This window comes from Dermacentor andersoni, chromosome 10 (genome assembly GCF_023375885.2).
Source record: "Dermacentor andersoni chromosome 10, qqDerAnde1_hic_scaffold, whole genome shotgun sequence".
Classification (NCBI taxonomy): domain Eukaryota; kingdom Metazoa; phylum Arthropoda; class Arachnida; order Ixodida; family Ixodidae; genus Dermacentor; species Dermacentor andersoni.
The window spans coordinates 130,208,323-130,229,927 of NC_092823.1; the positions used below are offsets into that span (position 1 = coordinate 130,208,323).

At 45.8% G+C, this 21,605-nt stretch overlaps 1 protein-coding gene across 1 annotated transcript in view; it reads right to left on the reverse strand.

Annotated features, from left to right (window-relative positions):
- The window catches only part of LOC126545057 (neuroendocrine convertase 2-like), a 211,525-nt gene that overhangs the window by 100,489 nt on the left and 89,431 nt on the right, over positions 1 to 21,605 (reverse strand). Inside the window, exon 2 of the mRNA XM_050192689.3 lies at positions 4,616 to 4,720. Coding sequence (XP_050048646.1) covers positions 4,616 to 4,720 — 105 coding nt within the window. The remainder of the gene's footprint in view (positions 1 to 4,615; positions 4,721 to 21,605) is intronic.

The window sequence follows — 21,605 nt, forward strand, 5'->3', positions numbered from 1 at the left end:
CGACATATTGAGGTGAGATTGCAGAGATGATCGACACTCTATAAGAGTTTCAGAGAATTACTGAAATGCACCGGAGGGTATATTTTTTCTTTTTCTTTTTTCGGCCTATCGCTCACGAAATCAAGCAGCTGGGTAACCTCCCTACTGCCATCAATTACAGTTTGACCACGAGACGACGTCTTCGATCAACTCTGAAGTTCCGGATAAAAAAAAGATGAAATGAATATTCGTATAGATTACATCTCACAGGGGCTTATGCAAGCTTAGGAGACCCCGGCCTGTCGCCTGAACCGCTTTCGTCTCGCCGCTATCGACCCGTACTCTCTGTTTTCACGCGGAAAACTTGAGGCGAGTGTCCGCACCGGCTGCGGTGAGGAAACTCCGATAGCGCTGGCCTCGCGAGCCGCGTAAATTGATGTACATTATGCAAATAAGATTGACTGCGAAGCTCTCGCAAACCTACTAAAAGCAGTGAAAAATTTATGAAAAAAAAAAGCCCACACCGCCTTGAGACTACTATACTGACCTCCCAGGGGACAGAAAGAGCTTCCGCTTTAATGACTTACTCTACTTTTTCAATGTTCTTTAGATGAACTTGCGAAAGCTTGAGTTGATCTAGCTTTCGCGCGGCATTGATCGTTGCTAGAAAAAGAGTGTAAGGTTACTACTATTTTTTTTTTCAATCTAATTTCCTTTATCTAGTAACACAACGAAAGAAAAATATATTTGCATAGTTCGTGCGTAATTCAGGATTGAGGCATATTTTTAGCTATATAGTGAACAGGCGTGGGGCGAGCACAATAAGCACAAAGGACACTACGTTAGACTGCCTAATTATTTACTGTGTTTTGTAGTGTATATTGCACTGTGGCTGTACCACATTGTACGTTATCGGCGATTCGATGGTGACAAGGCGCGTTTAATCAGATTGCACGTACGTCAGGAACAACGCTATACATTCTCTAATCGACGTGAGAAATAGCGATTTACGCGCTAGTAATGTGCGGTAGCGCGTGCATAAATAGCCTAATCTGCATAAGTACATCAGAACGATGTCGAAAAGAAACGAATAGTTTCGAATGCCCTCGCAGAACGCACGGATCCAACGGGCCACAAGACTGAATTGGAAAATCGGCCAAGAAAGAAACCTGAAATCGCGGCTGCATCTGGAGTCGGTGGAGATACAGAAAATACGTCACACGCTTGATCGAAGTGAGGGAACCCTCCCCTCGTCGTACACGCGCTGCTTACGTCACGTGCTGAAGAATACATAAGCTTCCGTGAACTTTCTTTCACCCCATTGTGTACAAGGCTTCTGTAGCGAAGCCGAAACATCTTGCAGAGTTTATCATTTTTAGCGTGAAAGTGTCTGTCGTTTTATTGCTTCATGTTTCATCCTGAGCAGACGGGCTTCCGTCGCACCATCGACTTCGTGTATAAATAGCGGACCGACTCGAGCTGTGAGATTAGATTAGATTAGATTAGATGACCAATGAACATTTTCGCCTTTATAGGGCGTTATTTGGATGTTGCTTGGCTTTCTGGGCACACGTTCGCCCAAGAGTTTCGGTGAACGATAACCAGTTTTGAGGGGCAATGCCTATATTCACCTTCGTACCAAAGCGGGTCTTTCTAACCTGCATCCCAAACAGCGTTCCACACAACAGAATAGTACGTGCAGTACAAATAAAACTCATTGTGGATACCAGCGCGCGGTTATTTTTAGCCTCCTTTTTTCCCTATCATGTGTCACATTCGTGCGCTAATGCGCGCAATAAAAGCGCACTCTTTCTGTTTCTGACGACAGACGAGCGTGCGCATCGTTTGTGCCATTATTATCGCCAACAAGGTTCGCCTGCGTCGTCTTGTTAATCGGGCCAACGAATTGCCATATGCAAAGTGAATGGAACGGGGCTGGTAAGGACCCGCCGCGGTGGCTATAGCGGCTATAGTGTTGCGCTGCTATGCGCGAGGTTGAGGCGGCCGCATTTCGATGGGGGGTGGTATGCGAAAACAGCCTTGTCCTGTGCATCGGGGGCATGTTAAATATCCCCTGGTGGTGAAAATTAATTCGGAGTACCCAACTACGAATGTGCCTCTAAACGAAATCGTTGTTTCAGCACGTAAAACGACAGAATTAATTCAGGCCGATAATGTCTAAGCTGTTCAGCACATCTCGTGGGACGTGGGTTCTGACGCGGGTCCTATGTTGCCATAAGTAAGTAGGCTGAAAGGCCACTGGAGCGTCACTGAAGCATTCCACTTCCTTGATTCTTTCCCGCCCGTTACACAAACTGAGGGACAGTGACGTCACGAACAAGCGTTGAAGCTACTACATTTTACTGATGTTCGCAAAAAAGTGACTGCCGTTCCTATACTGAGTGGCGTGTGCTGATGAGTTTGTTGTTCTAAATGAAGTTTCTCGTTCAAGCTCCGGTTGTACGCATTACAAGGACGATAAAACATGGCGCCAAGCTCCTTCCAAAGTTTTCTGCGCTGTAGTTCACGTTTCACAGAGGCGGACATTGATAAACAAGCGCAGAGTCTGTGTTTTCATCAGGCTGCTGTTTCCTGCCCACAAGCAGTATTGTACCTAACTAGGCGCTAACCTATGCGCGATGTGCCACAACGGCCACGTCTGTTTACGAGCGTGAAACTAACTCATCTGCAGACAACGTTAACAGAGATGTTGAGAGGCGGCCATGTGTGGAATTCGGGTTTGAACTGGTATTGCTATACCACCAAAGTACAGGGCGTGTAAGAGTGTACGTTTGAACCAACTTTGTGTGCAGAAAAATCAGCCGCACAGGCGAAACTAGCGTTTCACGAATTCATTAGTTGGATGTCTCAGGCAAGCACTGCGCCATCCTGGCGCAGTTCAATTACTTTAGCGGAGCGCTATGTTTGTTTGGCGTGAAGGCGTGGCCTATTGATTAACGCGCAAGTTCAAATTCTAGCTTAACTTGTTGATTTTTCAGCCTAAACCGAGGGCACTCATGACGTCAATGCGGCACATTGTAAGGTTCACGGTGTTATCGCGTATTTCTGTTCTGATTACAGCAGCAGTCTAGGAAATCTTCCGCATAGAAAGTTAGCGCATTTTATGATATATAGTAGCCCCCATTGTTAACACATTGATAATGTCACTTGTGCGTAACGCCATTCGCATTTAATGTCATTAGTTGGCTGCTACGCGGGGGTACGTAATCTCATTAGAGTAAAACGATTTCTGCAATCAAACGAGTTTGCATGAACTCATTCGAATGTGTTTCTGTCCCAAATGAGTACTCTCACCGAAGAGTGGCCTCGAAAGGATACAGCAATAAAAATAAACATTTCTAGGTAGCAGTTATTGCGTTTTCATTTGTAAGCCGTTCGCTATTTGCTGGGACACGACATTCAACTTTCAGTGCACTCCGCCGTGTGGGACATATTACCATTTAGACCAATATTTAGACTCATACCTGACTCCAGTCTTTTCTCGTCTTACTACGTCCAGTGTCTTCTTGAATGTTGACAAAACCGTGTTATAATATTACCGGATGAATGCTACCAAGCTAAACAACTGTTTTTTACTGAAAGGCATACATTTAGGAATATTTGGCCCACACACCCTTTCTGTGCTTTCCTGTCTTCCACGCATGCTGATTGCCATGGTCTGCAAATTACATTATTTTCAGTCGTGTAGAAGCGCACGTTAACTAATGTCATTTTATACATAAAGTAAGATACAAATTACATTAAATCTTCACGTGTGACGTGGGCATAACGATGAATGTTTGGCTGGATTGATAGACTGCGCTTCTGGAACACTAGAAACTCCGGTGTTACTCAAGTCTCAGTGAGCTAGAAAAGTCGGAACAACGAGAGACCAGCTTGAATTGCCCGCTCCAGCTCCTCGTGATGTCATAATATTTGGCGAGCGTCTCCTCAAAACTGCTTAATAGCTTATCAACAACTAATGATTACACTACATGCTAAGGAACAAAAGGTTCGGCTATGCGAGTGTTTTTTCTTTAGAATTGTTTCGGAACAAGAAAGGCGCAAGCACACCTACCTATATCGAAATTTGTGACGTCATACTAACGTAGCAGCGTTGGGCTTAAGTCGAAATTCAAAGTTTGTCCTTCACTTTCTACGCCGATAGGCAATTCTTTGACGCAATATTAAATGCAAATAGGGTTTTGAAAAGCACTTCTCCAAACTAACGGTACTCCGCTTGCAGTACGACCGGCCTGCTCGAAATTCCAGCCATGTATTCGCCTGACTGCAGTAACCCAACTTTATCCTGCAATGTCCCTTCAAGCCTCGTAGCAACACATCGCGATCCCTTCAGGACAGCTGGCAGTAGTCACTGGCGAACTGCCTAGTGTCTCCCGTAGCATCCCGCTAAACACGTGCAGTTCGGCGTGAGACTTCGCTTAATATTGTGAGCTCGTGTTTCGCATCAAAATAGGCTAACCACATGAAATTACGCGCACAACTCGGGCAGGTGTAGCAGCAGCTCCTGCGGGTTGATGTTCACGACGCTGTCATCGCCAGTCCACTTATGCCGGTTCCGTCCTGCCGCAACCCCTACGTGCGTGCACTGAGTACGAAGCTGAGCGGGACTCACCTGCGGGTCGGCCCGGAGTTTGCGCATGTGCGGGATGCTTCGCTTGGTGCGGGCCCGGGGAACGGCGCGGTGGACGAAGTGGTACTCGTTCTTGGACCCCAGCACCTGCGCACCGAGAGAAAGCAGAAGGGGTTTCGCATAAGCCGTCTAGCAGTTGTGCACAACAGGCGTGTTCAAGAAGTCTTCGGATATACCGATATTGAAGTGGAACCTACTGCACAGTTTTTTTTTCTCTTTTTTATGGTGAAAGAATTAATAAGTGGGGCCCACAGAATGGCAGCAAGGACGTCAGCGATATTTTCTGCCGCCTACAGACCGGCCGAAGTCCGGAGCCTTCGTGATTGATTTCCATTACTGGGAAGGAACATCTACTGCGCGGTGTCAGGGAAGGTGGAGGTGCAGTATTGATATTAAAGGTCACACCACTTATCATTTTGTTCGTCTCAAATGAAGAAACTGAGTGGGCTCCGAAAGAGTGACTACAACAAATTAGCCTGACAGTGTCGTACGAAACAACGAAATGTAAGAGCAAGAGAGAAGCATTTAATGGGTGTTGGAGGTATTCGCTCGTTATGGAAGCCAGACATGCTGCTCGAGGTGACCAGGCTGCTAAATGACCAATTAGTGCATAGCATGCATTCACGCGGCAAGTACAAGCAAGCACGCATGCACAGTGAAAGGTAATTAGGTTGTGTAGTTGAAACACTGAACGATACGAAGACTAAGAGCGTCTTCGTTGCCGCGAAGCACTAGCAACGTTGGTCTAAGGTTAAAGTGCATGATGCAGCCAAAATGAGCTGTCAAATAAATATAAAGTGGGTTTCAGAGTAGGTCTCCAGGCCGCAAAGCGCGCACAGATGCATAAAACCGGGCTCACGTCATCCGACGCATTGTAAAGTGGTGATCGCGCGAATTGCAGTTTTAACAAGAAATGATTGCACGAAGGAACCCAGTTACGTAACAGCGATGCAAGCGACACCGGAGACTTAAAAACGATTGCAAATATCTCGCAGCAGCGCACCTCGAAGCTACCAATGAAATATTAGCACAGTAGGAAATGTGAATTAGCGGAACGCTTTCAGTTTAATGAAACATCCAGTAGCCTCGCAGTTGGGGATCTTAAGAGCAGACAGCGGACGTAGAAATCCTTCGCATGGCTCCCTTTCATCCTCCTAATCGATAACTTCATCTGCCGCCATGACCGCTGAGTTGCGCTCAATAACACTCCCAAACCTACATACACGAATGCATATCACGGAAAGTGGGCGAGGGGTCAGCAGTCAGCGTAGCTGAATTATGCGAGGCAGTTAAGAGAGAGAGAGAGGGAGAGAGAAGCCACCGTAATTGAATTAGTAGGGCATTGCACTCGTCTCGCGGAGGTTGTTGGTTCGACTTCCACCGGCGGTAATTTACATTTTCTTGCACTTCTCTTTCCTTCATTACTTCTACACATTTGAGGTGAAAAAAGAAAGATAGCTAATTTCAGCGATGCATTTCCTCGCTTCATTTTTTGGGACTTCCTACGGTTGCTTTATTAGGACACGTAGAGCCAGTTGGTATCCCGGTTGGACTGCGTGTTGGCGTCTGCGCACGTTCACGCATTGACCGCGCCATATTTATTCTTTTCTCTCTCATACTTTTATTCTTGTTCCCTTAGCATAGGGTAACGCAACCAGACGCCTTTCAACAACCTTTGTCTTCTTTCTTTCTTTCTCTTCCACTATGACGTAAGCTCAATCAAAATGACAAGATATCTTAAATAATGATACAGTAAGTTGAAACAGGAAAATTAAGGAATTCTTGCCATTTCAAGAAAATATATATATACATGGGAGTAGAAGAGTAAACGATCATCCCTATATACGAGTAGAGGCAAGCTAGACAACATGTGAGAAAAAAGAAAACCAAGAGCAAAAAAAAAGAAAAAGCGTAGCTTGTTTCCGTGCCATTCTTCCATCACGAGTGTAACGAGGGAAGCAAAAAGAGCTGGCAGGAAGGAACGCGGAAGCGGTGTTAAGACGGGATAAGTGGATGAGGCCTGCCCACACTTCCCCGAAGATGCCGGCGCCAGAGCCACACACGCACGCACACAAGCACGAGCGGAACAGCACGCGCACGCACACACGTACAGATATATAATAAAACCGTAGTGCAGTCACTATATACCTTTGGGAACGTGAAGGACGCTGTTCCCGACGCCCAGTAACCAAGTTATGGCTTCGCGAACAAACAGTGTCGACGCAAGCAGCCGTTATACCACATCCGCCCGGCAGAACATTGAAAGTGCGATCCTGGAGAGCGTCTTTCTTTCTTTTTTTTTATGCTGGACAAAGTACGCGTCCGAGCCGGTTAGCGTGGTTGTTTTCTGCTTCGGCACGATCGAGTGAATCTTCGAACTTTTAGCTTTCAGGTGAAACACTGCTAAAAGCCGCTTGCACGAACTTTAGGGCAGCTCGACAAAGGGCCGGATCACACAAGAGAAACTTCGTCTCGATAAACCCGGTGTCTGAAAGATCCAAAATGTAGCGGCCGGATTTGAGATAAGACCATGAACCGAAGAGCCGACTTGGACAAGCGCCGACGATCAAGTGCTAAACTTTTCTTACAAGTCAGGAATATTGTACAATGAGAACAATGAACAAACGAATAGACAAAAAGTGCAGGACTGAATAAACATCAAAGAAAAGCATGACCTGCTGTGATTTGTTATTTGAAATGTGCCGCACTTCTCTCTTATTCATTTGTTTTCTGTTTTCATTGTACAAGATGTGTAAATCTATCGCTTGCAATGTAAAACTTGGCGCCTGTCTTTGTCTGGCCATCGGTGTATGTATTTATTCTTCCAAGCCGCAGTGCTATATATTGAATTATGCATGTCAGGAGCCAGCTAACCCAATCATCGGCACTACTAAGTGCGTTTGAGAGCTTGCCATCACCAACATAAGTGAAAAAGTATTAAATTGAAATGAAGTGTTTGTCATTCACCAGTATATCTACCACAAAGATACAAAAAAAGAACATTTGTTTTCCACGAAGAAAACTTTGCAATCAAATAAATATTATTGCGGAAGCAATTATATGGTCACTCCAAGCGTATTCTCACCGTCGGCGTCGGTGTGACATTCCGCATATATCTATGTATATATAGGTCACATGTTTATCTCTGCCGCAGACGGAAGATAGATGCTACGCTATTAAACCAGCGAGGTTTCCTAAACGAACTTATGTGGCTGATTGAATTATTCCTCAGAATTTCTGAAGGATTGCAGCGCGCAAACAAAAATCGCGGGACATTTCATTAAAGCCATGTATTCCATCATAAAAAAAATTCTCAGAATATTAAAACGTGCAAAACAACATTTGCGCTCCCAATGTGAAAGCGATGTAATTTCACTTGCGCTGTTCCTTACGGGGAGCGCAGTAATGTCTGCGCGATGCCTTGCAGGCCCTATACACGGCTTTTGAAGGTGCCAGAAATTATGCCGCGTCCGCTTATAGTCACATCCACGTATAGATATAAGACCGCCCGAGGAGATCAAGAGCAATACTAAACCTTTTCTATGGCTGTAAGTGATTCACCCTTCGAGCGAAACTGCCAATTTTTCATTCTGGCCCGGAAATCGAACCTCGAACACCGTAACGATAACGGTGTCGGGTTAACCGATCACGTTATTCTCCGCTCTTTTCGAGTGCGTTCCCCGTATCTTGGCATTTCATTATGCTACTCAAATAGACCGCCTGTTTGTTGCTCTACGCGTTACATGTCGAGTTCAATTCTTCCTCTTCGCCTCGAAGATAATATCGGCCACCCGCATCTGCTCTCGAAACGATTTCCCTTCCCCGAACCTTACAACTATCCTCTCAAATACATTTCCAGAGAAGACTTCATTGAATGACGAATAAAAAAAAATCTGTAAAAGAATCCTTCGTTCTGCCTCAACAGCTGATCTAGCGATTGACCGAGTAAAAGAGAGGAATGACGTCACCAAGCGAGGCGCTCGAGCGTGGTCAAACCAGTTTCAACCAGAATCGCTGGCTGTTCAGCGAGGAACGTGTAGCAGAGCGCATTTCTCTGTTTTCTCGAGGCTGCGTATAACGGCGAAAAAAAATAGAAAGAAAGAAAAAGAAAGGAAACAAAAGGTAAAGAAAGGACACAGGCGCAGTTTCAGATAGGGCTCCAGGAATGGGTAACAACTGAACTTGTTTACGTAAAACGAAGCGCCCTGCGGGCACCACTCTGCTGTTCTCTTTCCTCGATCGTTACTTGGATTCGCGAACGCGGCTCTGCGTGGTACGTACCCCGGCGTCGAGCGTGTTGTGCTGGCGAAATGAAGACAGAATGCGACGCCGCCGGCGCGTCGGTTGCGCGTGCGACAGCGGCGAAGTCTTTTCGACACGTTCGGCAAAGGAAGGAAAAGAAAGGAAGGAAGAAAGGCGCGCAGGATAAAAGCGGGAACGATGGAGAACGAGAAGGAAAGGACGAAGACCTAAAGGGAAGAGAGAAACAGGAATGTGGAAGGCAAAGTGCAAGGAAAAGAAAAGATAGGGATGGAGCAAGGAACAAGGAGACACAAGCCGGAAATAAAGCAGGAAAATAAAGCAGAAATAAAGGCAAGGGAATAATTGGAACTGATAAGAAGCAACGAAGAGAGTAGGAACCAATGGTGAAGAAATAAAGGAAGTAATTAAGAAGGAAGCAAGAAGCAACCGAGGGATGAAGAAACGAAAGGAAAAAGAAACACGAGACAAACAGAGAAACGAAATTTGATAGGAAGATGGAGGAAGAAAAAGAAAAGAGGGAAGGGGCGAAAGACGGAAGAAGTAAGCTATAAACTCGAAATAAGAAATGAAAAGGAAATGATCGAAACCGGGAAGTGGTAACGGCGGAACAAAAGATAAATGTATAGGTAGATATAACGGAGGAAGGAACAAATTGGAAGTCAAGAAAGAAGGAAATGAATGATGAATGGTGTTTAACGCGAAAGAGCAGCCCCTGGGGCACTAAAAGACGCCGTAGCCAAAGGCCCCTGATTTCTTACACGCACACACACACACACACACACACACACACACACACACGCACACACACATACACACACACACACGCGCGCGCACGCGCACGCACACACACACACACACACACACACACACACACACACGCACACACACATACACACACACACACGCGCGCGCACGCGCACGCACACACACACACACACACACACACACACACACACACACACACACACACACACACACACACACACATATATATATATATATATATATATATATATGTATATATATATATATTATTCATATTATGAGAAGCCAACAAACACTGACACCAAGGACAACATAGGGGAAATTACTTGTGCTTAATAAATGAAATAAAGAAACGATCAATTAATGGAAATTAAAGTGGATGAAAAAACAACTTGCCGCAGGTGTGAACCGAACCCACAACCTTCGCATTGCGCGTGCGATGCTCTACCTATATATATATATATATATATATATATATATATATTGGTAGAGCATTTCTAACACAACTTCAATTGGTTGGCAGTGTAGCGCTCTATTACCTGGCCCTTCTTTCTAAATTTTTTTCGCTCTACTTTCCATCATATGAATAAATTGATCGTACAATGTAATAACAGTGCAAATGATTAAACGAAGTTAAGCGGATCAACGACCGCTTCGTCTAACCTATTTGCCAGACTTAGTATAGTTGTGGAGAAATAGGCAAAGAAAAAGAATAAAGGTGGATTGAGATAGAGTCGAATAAAAATATCAACAACACTATGAGGGACGCTGCAATTCAGGACTGCGAATTGATTTTTGAACCACGTAGGGTTCTGTAGCAGGCACCCAAATCTAAGTATGCAAGCGTTTTTTTTTTTCATTTCTCTTTCATTTTTTATTGCGTTCTATTATAATCGGCATGTGGCCGCCACGGTAGGGAAGTGAACTCGCTTAACGCGTGCCTAACAGCGAATGCCATCATCACTGTACCACCGAGGCCGGTGTAAAGAAAGAAAGAAAGAAAGAAAGAAAGAAAGAAAGAAAGAAAGAAAGAAAGAAAGAAAGAAACCTCGACAAGCGACAGCACCAGCGTGTCCAGTTTCGAAACCCGATCTGCGTGAGGGGGCGCTATCTTACCCGTGGCGGCAAGAGCCGCGTGCCACCTGCGGCAGCGTGCGGAGCGCAGCGAATCTAGTTTGCCGGATCGGCTGCCGCGCGCGCCTGTCGGAAAAGCACGCCGCCGTGCGAACATAATTTGCCGCATAACTGGAGCCGACGTTAGAGGGTGCTCTCTCCTGTTTTTTTGCACCATCGCTGGAAAAGCTCGTTTCACGCCTGCTGACGCATGGAGTACGTACACAGATATTGAAATCTCGTTTCTTTTCTCTTTTGTTCGTTGCTCCTACAAAAACAAAACAAAAAAAAAACAAGGCGGTTATTCGCATTTACGTAGCGTAATGCGATTCGCTGGAATCTTGGTTCTTGTGTGACTCGGAAACTCAAGCAACGTTGAAACGTAGTTAGAACTCGTGGCTCGGCGAGTGGTATTTGTTTCGCCGTTTCTTTCTCCGCACAGCCTCGTTCAGTCGCACGGACGGCTGTTGTAATGCTATAGTTATTAAGTTAGTGTCTACGTCACTTACAGGCACGCATTGAGCAACAGGGCTTTCCAGACCACGTGCTGTTGGCCAAGCCAAGTAGAAGGGCATCCAACAGCGCAAAAGTACGGGACAAAGTGTAGAAAACGCTGACTAAAAACCGGCCTTTATTGCGTATAACTTCTGATATACTGGATAGAAAGTCTGAGCACAACGCTAGTATGTATTGTATTTGATGCGCAATGAAGACTGGTTGCTAGTCAACGCTGTTTGTTTCTTTCTTCCCAAACTACCCGCTGTGGTTGCTTAGCGGCTATGCTGTTGCGCTGCTAAGCACGAGGTCCCGGCGCTCGCATTTCGACAGGGGCGAAATGCAAGAACGCCCCGGTCCCGTGCATCGAGGTCACGTTAAGGACCCCTAGTGGTCATAATTAATCCGCTGTCCCCCACTACAGCGTGCCTCATAATCGCATCTTGGTTCTGACACGTAATACTCCGGAATTAATTTCTTTTTTCCCAAATGTCTTTTTTTTTGTGTGTGTAGGATCGACACAACTGCTCAGGCTCACTGAAACTTGCTTCGGCCACCGATACGTACTGCTTCTTACTTGCTAAGGTGCAAGCACGAACTTTTAAGACAAGTTCGAAGTATTAAAGAAACCTGTGAGTAACACGTGCGTACTTACTTGCGGCAATCGCAACGCGAGCGCTAATGAGCTCACTTGGCTGAGAGGCAGCGATGGAATCGATCACAGACGTATCGCCGATGCGAAAGCCAGTCGCGCAAGGAAACGATGCTTACTGACGCGATGTTTGTTTTCATTTTAGATTTTCATTGGCGTTACTAAGTCCGGTGAGCGGATTGAGGCAGTCTTCACTAAACGTCACTGGCGAATAATGCGTGAAAAGCGCAGCTTCTAGCGGAAGGTCTGTAAACACACCTGAAAAGGCATTGAAATTCTTGTGTTACCCAATTACTCTGACTAGTAATTTTGATCTCAATGACGGTGAGAAAAATATAGATGACATTGAGGGGGCTTGTGCTTGAACTGATGGGATACCAGCGATAGGTGACCGGTAGGCGAGGCGAGGGCGATATAACACAGCGCTGTTCTCGATCACCACTTTAGAGCAGAAGAGATATTTGGATGTAAGCAGCGTGACGTCAGAGCCACTAAGCTAACCACAGCGGGTTTTACTCCTACATCAACAGCGTTGTTATGATAAAAAAAAAGAAAGAAAGCGCCCTGATTTAGAGTGTAAAAAATATATGTAGACAAAAATGATAGAGTTAGCCAACAATTTTTTTTTTCAGGATTCTGGCTGTGCGTGTTATCTCTAAGCACAAAATAATACAGCAACCGCTCGCCGAGGTCTATAGTCGCTCCAGCGTAATTCAATAGGCAGCAGCTTATCATCGCACGAAAAAAAAAATGGTACATCGTTCAGCACACACGTTCCTTCGGGGAATTTCATTTTAGAGAAAGGAAATTTTAAAAGGGACGAACGAAAAAACGCTTGCTCTACAGCATCCGAATGCTGCCTCAGGAGGAACGCTCTTTTCTGCAGAGGTGCGCTTCCTTTCTATGCTGGCTTCGACGACTCCGCTATTTCTGAGAACTCAACGAAGTTTTCTGCCGAGTCTGCATGCACTTCGGATGTCACAGTGTCACGCTGTCTTTCATTTATGTATTTATCTTTTTTTTCTTCAATATAGAGCGACAGGTCTGACGTTCGATGTTGAGGGCGCGGCTTGGAAGCCCGCAGGAACAGGCGGCAAAATGTGATGACTGGCGTATTGTGGTCCTTTTCTGCTTAGCGTCGTCTGCACGTTGTTTGAATAAAAGTGTGCGGAGCGATATGGCTTGACGTGGCGTGGTTTAGAGAAACGTGCTTTAGGAGCACGTTTTGGAAAAGGTTGGTAAACGTCCGGACATAATCTTTCCCGTATATTAAAGCGCACATACAAACAATGATCGAGGCTCGGTTTCCTTTATTATCTTTGATTGCACAGCGACGGTTTCATTTCATTTCATTCCATTTTATTTGTGCCCACTTACAAGCAAATGGAGGGGGCCAAAGTAAAAGCTGCTTATTGGCAGCTTGAGTGGTCCCTGGCCCCCTTTACATATTGGCAGACCGGTGGCAAAAAACACTTTCAGAAATGAAAAAATAAAGAACAGTGGGTTACATCAAATAAATTACATTTCTTTCATTGAATACATATGGTTTTACGGAACCATGCCGATTTAAATTGTAGTTTTCACCGGACAGATGAGTTCCGATGGTGTCAAGGCATGGATGTCAATGACGGCTTCTAGGTAAGAATTTAGTAGCCGTGGCAAGGTATTTGCGACCATTTGATGGCCGTAATTTGTCCTCAACTGTAATTCGACTCAGAAAAACGCTGCCGCCTTCAGGCAGCCAATAAGGGTTTATTGGGCACTTGCATTGGGCTCCACAGTTTCCTACGCGATGCCTGCAGTAAAAGTGATGCTCTTCCGCCATAGTCATGAGTGGTGGTGCTGCCTTACACTCCGATAGGTCAGGGCCTCATGCACCAATAGAGGTACCCAAGAAGACTGCACGGAGAACAGCCTTCGACCGTAGCGCAATTGGTGTAGCATCACAAGCGCAATGCGAAAAAAAAAAAAAAATGTGGGTTCGGCTTGCATCGGCCGCAAGCTTTTTTTTTTCATCCAGTTTGATTTGTCTTTTTTATTATTTAGGCATTTTCATTAGGATCGCCGATAATTTCTATGCTTTCGTTAACTTCATCGTTTGTTGTCTTTATGTGATTACGTGTCAGTGGCGTGCCATTTACTTGTCAGTGAAACGAGGGGTTGCGATAAGAATTTGCATTGCAGTAAGGAACCCACGAGATTCCGCAGAGATATTTTATCATCTTCGGTGTTCTCACGTGCTTCGAGTCGATTCAGTCTCTACCTGATAGCCTCCTGCCTAGTTCACATGGTAGAGAGAGCGACAGTCGCGGAAATACGTTGGTCCCGGGTTCGGTCCTTGGTAGTAGGACGAATTTTTTTTTTTCAACTGCAAAGCTTTCTTTCTGCGATACCCGTAGGGCTTTCCTTTGTAGCTTCGCGCTACTGTAGCGTGGATAGAAATTTTCCTTTTTGACAAAACTTACCCCACCTGGCGCGTATTCGCAGACTGACTTGCCGAAGTTCATATAGAAGTGCTAGTGCGTTGCAAGAATTCACGTGCAAATGTCACCGAAACGTCAAATTGCAGGTACGCTTCCTAAGCCGTGCCATTACACGTAACACATATTGCGTATGTGAAGTTTATATATATATATATATATATGTATATATATATATATATATATATATATATATATATATATATATATATATATATATAACCGAATATCTGACACTGCGTGAGCAGGATGGCAGTTTTTCTTCTCAAGGGTTATGCTAACCTTGCAGATTTCTGCAGTTCTCGTTTGGTTTCTTAATGCTACAACTTTCTGTGCTGTCAGATGACAACTTACACTCTTTCTGTCACACTCTGAAGTCTTGACTTTCTCGGTTAAGCGACGGCCCAGGTCAGATTGATTTTAACTCCCAGACCACGACAAAACTTTTTTTGTGGGGGACGATCTCTTCTATCTAGGGGACCTGTGTATGTTTCGCCTCTCAGAATTATGCTGTGTACACTTAGGCGCACTGCAACCTTTCCGTTCCCCCTTGTCAACTTTTCTCGCACGAAACTCTAAATGCAACCACGGCCATTTCGCGAAACCATTCGCAACACCGCATGTACTGAAATGATCGATGAAACGAGCATGGCGCGTGCCGTCTGTGACCGTAACTGAGACATACGGCCCCACCATTCCGTTCATGAAAAGGCACTGTTTTCTAGTTTGGGCTCGCACGCCTGCGAGACATACCACTGGTACATCCTGGAAGAAGCAGGCAAAAACTGCACCCAAACACACCGTTAAGCGAAGTACGCCGAGAAATGCCGACTCTAAGCGAAATTTCTGCGCGAATAAATCTAGTTTAGCGGCGAGAACCATCTACGCATCAACCCTGCGTAGATGCAACGTTATGTTCTTGTGAGCTCGAGCAAATGCTTGGACGGTGGCGTTATATCTTCCGACATGTTTGGATTACCTTGTTTCCTTTTTGTTTCTATTTTTTTTTTGCCCAGAAGAATATTGTAACGTAGGAAAAAGGGTAAACGAGGTTTTGTCACAATCAGCTTCAACGCAGACTTGCGCGTGCCACTACTCGCACTGTAGCTCCCAGCCAATCTCTCGCGGCATCCCGTTGCTGGTTAAGGGTGTCGTTTTGGTTAACCACGCTGCTTTTCTCGGAAGATCGCAAAATAAAAGGACGAGGACACCACGACGCATTGTCCTCGTTTTTTTTCTTTTTTTGTAGCCTCGTCTCGTCTTGTGAACAGCAACGCAGTAAACCAAAACGATTCGATACCAAGCAAACCACTACTGCAAGCTTTTTGAAGGTTAAGAACGATGTGCGCCTAACGATAGAGTCTATGCATGTCCTGTTGCCTTTAACTATTGTCCTCGTTATTCCGTTTCAGTGAATACGTGCGACGACATGTTCGTCGACCTAAAAACAATGGCCTACATGGAATGTTCTTTAAAGCTCAGAAAGTGCGACCATCTTGAGCTGCTCGTATACGGAGTCTGCTCCTACAAACACTTTAAGCCTTCAGACAACAAAAACGTCGAATAGATGCGTTTATGTTAAAATAGCGCAGTCAGTTAGCGCACGTTCTAGCAGCATCAACAAGAAGATGTCAATGTACGAACGCCGACGTTTTCAACACGAAACCTAGCGAGACCAGAGAATTCGAGTCGGCACGCCAATAGCCATCACTGTGCGGCCAAGAATTGACTATGCTGCATATAAACAACTACACGCAGTTCAAGGAAAGCTATAGGTCTCCTCAGCCCATCAGAAAACACAAACCAGAAGAAGGGATCCTCCATTGTCCGACTCTGAGCGCCCGATGCCTGCTTAATGAAAGTTTCACAGAAGGACTAGTAGCGCAAAATGGGCGATCCCTCTTCGGCTTTCTGAAGCACGCAGCCGGCCCTTGTTTCTGATTGGATGACACGAGCCTTAACCGTCACTGCAGTGCGCGGAGTGGGCTAGACCAATTATACAACTGGAGGGCTCGCTCTACAGGGTATTTGCTTATTGTCGTCTGATTAAACACACACGCCAAGGTGAACACCCGCTGCTAGTCCAAGCATACACATTTTGCTGCCGGTTTATACGGATGAAACGCAAGATTAATGTTCATCAAATGCGATGCACTTGGTGCATCGAACCAAGCGAACAAGATTATGTGTGTACGCCATCAGCGACGGCATGCATACCCATTTCTATACGCCTAATGCGCATTTTCTCTAAACCACGTGCGATCATGTTCAGCAATTATTCAGCTGACACAATCATCCATGATCTATATTTTTACGAGACCCCTTGTGCATTATATCGCACATTGCTTTCAGTCCTTATCAAAAATAACCGCAAAGAGCTTACATGTAATGTTCACCCCAGATATGACGCCAGAGGCATGTGGAACCATGTGAAAGTTCAGAAGAGTTTCGACTGGTGGCAGTTCAACTGTTGCGAAAGCGCGAGATACATGTTCATTTATTGCTTTTCTGTTCGCGTCCGTGAGCGCGCCACCATTGCAGCGCAACAATACAACATACAGTCATGCATGACAGTGCATTAATCATACTCTTGCTGCCAGCTTTCGAGAAAATTGACGCTAATTTGACCCACATCACCGAGTCATTAAAGACGACAGAAAGCATCACTGGAGTGCGTTTCCGACAGCGCGAGTTGACATGAAATTCCAAAAAAAATGTAGCGTGAATATCGCAATCCGCCACACAATGTTGCGTCTTCCATCTGAGCGTTTATGAAAAGAAAAGCAGTTTTTACCCCATCAAGCATCAGTAGACAGTCACTTTGTCCACGTACACCTAAATAAGTTGAGTCGCGCATCTGACCGCAGTATTAAAAAAAAATGGTGTTTTCAAGGTTTTAACACACAAGTTGGTAATACGAACCGACTTGATAAGCGATCATGTCCCTGAGCTGCCTCCACGCCTCAGAAGGATACGGTACAGTGATATCCGCTTTCCTGATGGACCATACAACGTCTCTCTACCCTTACCAGTGCTACATTGTTTTATTGCATTTTTTTTTACTCCCACAGTGTAGCTCGTGCGCACCGGCACGGTAAATCGATCCGGCGAGAAAGCTCGTATGCTGCCCCCAGCGAACTTTCCTGCCGATGGTGGAGGCGGACACGTGCGTATAAAAGAAGAGCGTAGGCGAGAACCTCGGAAGTAGTACACTGTAGATTCTTAGGAGCGAAAGTAAAGAACAGAAAGTTCCATTTTTTTCTCTTTCTCTCTCGCGATCACAGGCTTCGTGCAAAGCAAGCGAAAGGCGCGTTGCTCTGCCATGGGCTTCGATGCGATTCCGTCTTATGAATCCTTCACCGCGACTCGTACCGAGCGTGGCACGCGAAGTGGCGTCCCAAAGAAACTTGTGAAGCACAAAAGAACAGACGCTTTTCATGGGTGGTAGTGCCTTTCTCTGAGAGGCAGGCGCGTCACGTTGCTGGAAACAGAATTGACCCGAGCGTGAGTTGCGAATACTTCTTTTTCTCACACTTTGGCATCGAAACAGCGCGCTTCTTTTTTACGTTCTTTTTTCCTGTTACGCGGGAATTCTTTCGTAACCAAGAATGGCGAGCTCAAGCTTTTTCGCAAAAGCATGGCGATAGGTGGCCGCTTTGTTGTTCACTGCATTCCTTGGAGGAGTGTGTAACTCGATTCACTTCTGTTACTTGAATGCTACGAAACGTAACTTGTGTAACTCGAATGCTACATAACCTTCAGACACCGCCAAACAGTGAACGCTGAACGCAGGTTGTGCTACTGGCTGTGTACGTTCTTTGTGAAGTGAGCTTTGCACATGCGCAGAATAGTTCTTATGCACCATATATTTTTATTAACACGGAATATCGCCATTTAAACAAGTGGAAGGAATGAGAAATACCCGCGTAATAAAGGACTGAGTATTTCGACACTATTGCAGGCGATGAAGCACAGACGCGAGAACGAAATAGACATGCAAATTCGATAGAACGAAGAAATACACGAGTGAGAAATCCAGCGTTTGACGAAAACTCTTCTACTTGTTAGTACAGAAATGTTAAAGATTTTAGTTAAATTCTGGTGTTCTACGTACCAAAACCACGATCTGATTATGAGGCACGTCGTAGTGGGGCACTCCGGAAGTTGGACCACCTGGGGTTCTTTAACGTGCACCTAAATCTAATAAGTACACGGGTCTATTCACATTTCGCCCCATCGAAGGGAGGCCGGCGTGGCCGGGATTCGATCCCGCGACCTCGTGCTTAGCAGCCCAGCACCATAGCCACTAATGAACCACGGCGGGTGTACAGAAATGTGAGTTACTAACTTAGCGTAACCTAATATTGTCCTCCATTGTTCCTCTAAAATGTAAATGTATATATAACCTCTAAAATGTAAAGGAAGGGTGCATATATATATATATATATTTGGTTGAGGAAGACGACAGTCAATTGCTAGTGTAATGTGTTTGACCCGCTTAGACACAATACCTACTGTCGAAAATTTGGGGGAAAAAAACGTCTTTTTTCACTTTTTTTTCTGAGAACAGTCAGTAGTAGTTTTGTTGATGACGCACGTAGTTGGAGCCGCCTGTGTACTCTTGAGGCTATTCACGGCACCTTTTATAATTTTATTTTTGTTACTATTTTTTACTTTGCACTGAAAAATGGTAATAAATAAAAAGCAAGGTAGAGTAGGAGTACCTGATACGCCGAAGGCGATGTTTGTCACACCCTGGGGTCTAATTTGAGAGAAGTAGCCGTCACTACGTGCTTGTATTGTTGCACACAGTTTTCGTGATCAACGACAACAGTATCAGCAAGAACCTTGTCGGCGAAAAAGCAACACGCCTTTAATCTGTCTTCCGGTATGTGTCTGCTGCGAATTGAGCCTTAGAACTCCGGGAAGCTGGTCACCAAAGGGCAGCTTTATTAAGAATCAGGCATTTGAAAGAATCCTGTCACGGAACAGAAGCTCAGAAGAACCGGATGAAACAAGCAAGAAAAAGAAAAAAAACTGAGCGAGGTAGGAGGAGAGTTTGAAGTCAACACAGAAGGTAAACAGCAGGATGGAAGCACCAAGCAGAGACAGAAGACGGAGTCGCTGGGATGGGAGAGGGGAGGGAGTAGGCAAGAGGAAGCAGCAAATCTCATCAGTGCGAAAGGAACCTGGGGAACTAGAGGAGATGAGTAGAAAAAAAAATAAGAAGCTTGGTGAGACGTCTTTAGCTTCCTGAAAGAAGCCTTTACGGTCTGCGCGCGCCAGATGCTGGCGCATTCCTCCAAAAGCTGTTGCACGGCTTTGTGCGCATGCGCAAGCAGAAACACAAACATACGCACAGAACCAGTAACGCGCGGAAAGCCATAGCGAACCGAGCAGCTCTGGCTTCCCCGCAGCGGCAACGCGATGTCCATTTTATTTGCGCGTCTACGCGTTCGTGGTGAAGCCACCCTTCCCTGCCGGTTTCTTCCTTTGCTCTTGGTCTCCCGCTGTCTTGGCGTTGCGACAAATAACTTGAGTGTTTGGTCAGCCCAGTATATTTCGCTGCGGCATCCTTGGAATGCCGTTTCCTCTGTTTTTCTGTTCTTGTGTTAACTTTTCTTTTTCTTCCGTGCAAGTTGAGTTAGTGGTTGTGGAAAAAGTGCAGTGAGCTAGACACGGCTTGCGCCTGTGTTCATTGAGCTCGAGTTGGAAGTAAGAAGCAGCCTCTTTGAACCAGTTGGGTTAAAATCTTGGTCGAGATGACTTTTTTAGTGAGGTAACTGTTTTTTAAATATAAACTTTATACGTTTTCTCCCGTTAATATAATGTTGAGTTTCAACAACGTCGATCTCATAGTTTATTCGCCGCGAAGGTGGGTGGTGGAAGGCGGGCAGTATTTGAGGTGATTACCCGTGGGTTGAGATCAAAGTGAAGGAGTTGAGTGCTGGCGGGTAGGGGCTTACTTCCGACGAAATTTGTCCTCAAGTAAGACTGGCGTGTTTGTACAGCGAGGACATATATGTGACGAATTTCCACTTGTTAATGAGAATATGAGGTGATCTAAATTAAATTTTTATCCTGTACTATTAAGAAATAACAAGTACAAGGTTCAATTTTAATTAAGAATTTAAGCGCACCTAAACACCTACATAGTGCGTTGGGGAGCCTCACAAACCCATGCATGGCTCGCCAGCACAAGCTTCCACACGAGCTTGTGCAGACGGGACGGCAAAAGTTGTATTATTGGCGACAACGTGAGGCAAATTTACGACGCTTCTATGCTAAATATACTGCACCGGGTACTGGACTGAATAGATGCCAGCGCAATGTTCTAAAAAAAGTCGCAGTTTCGTACGAAATGCGAAGCACCGACTGGGACAGCAAATTAGCAGACAGCCATACAAAATAAGGGTAGTACTTTTGTCGGTCATATCAAGTATAAACATTCGCTTGCTAACTAAATTATGAAGCCTGGTGTCAGTGCACACAGCATACATGAACACATCCCATTCGATGACCGCGGACACTTTATGTCAAAACGCTGGTGGGAGGAAACGCGGCAGCAGCGTACGAAGTGACCTTCGTGCTGTCTATCGGTTCAGCGCAAACTGAAAGCCGAGAACGCACAGCTCGTACAAAGCTACGAGCCGCCGAGGCCCTAGACCCATCACACATCACTCTCAAGATACCGCCGCATGACCGCGCGCAGGCGCCACAAGGCGTATTTGCAGCCAGAGAGGAACGCCGCACCCCCCCCCCCCCCCCCACCCTCGCAGCGGGCACAAAAGTATGAGCCGTAAGCAGATCCCTCTCAAGAAACGGCGCGCGGGACCACGCGCGGCCGTGCAAAGTACGCACTTGTTGACGGAGTCGAAGCCGCCCCTCCTCCCACCCGAGCTGCCTCCCCGCTTTCCTCCAAATATGGCGGTGAATGTTGAGCCGCGATCGTTAGTTCCCTTTGCGCCCGGTCGTGAAATGCGCAGTTGCTGCCGGAGCACAACGCTGCTCCCTCTCCCTCCCTCCCATACCCCCACGACCTTTCGCGCGACTGAAGACGGCGCGGTTGCTCTCCGCTTTCTTCATTCGCGCGCGCCAGATTGAACCAATATCATCGGTTTCCCTCACGTGTATTCACTCGCACGTACAGCATACGGCGCACGGCAACAGTGTTGTCGCCCTTGGACTTCATACGGAACATCAT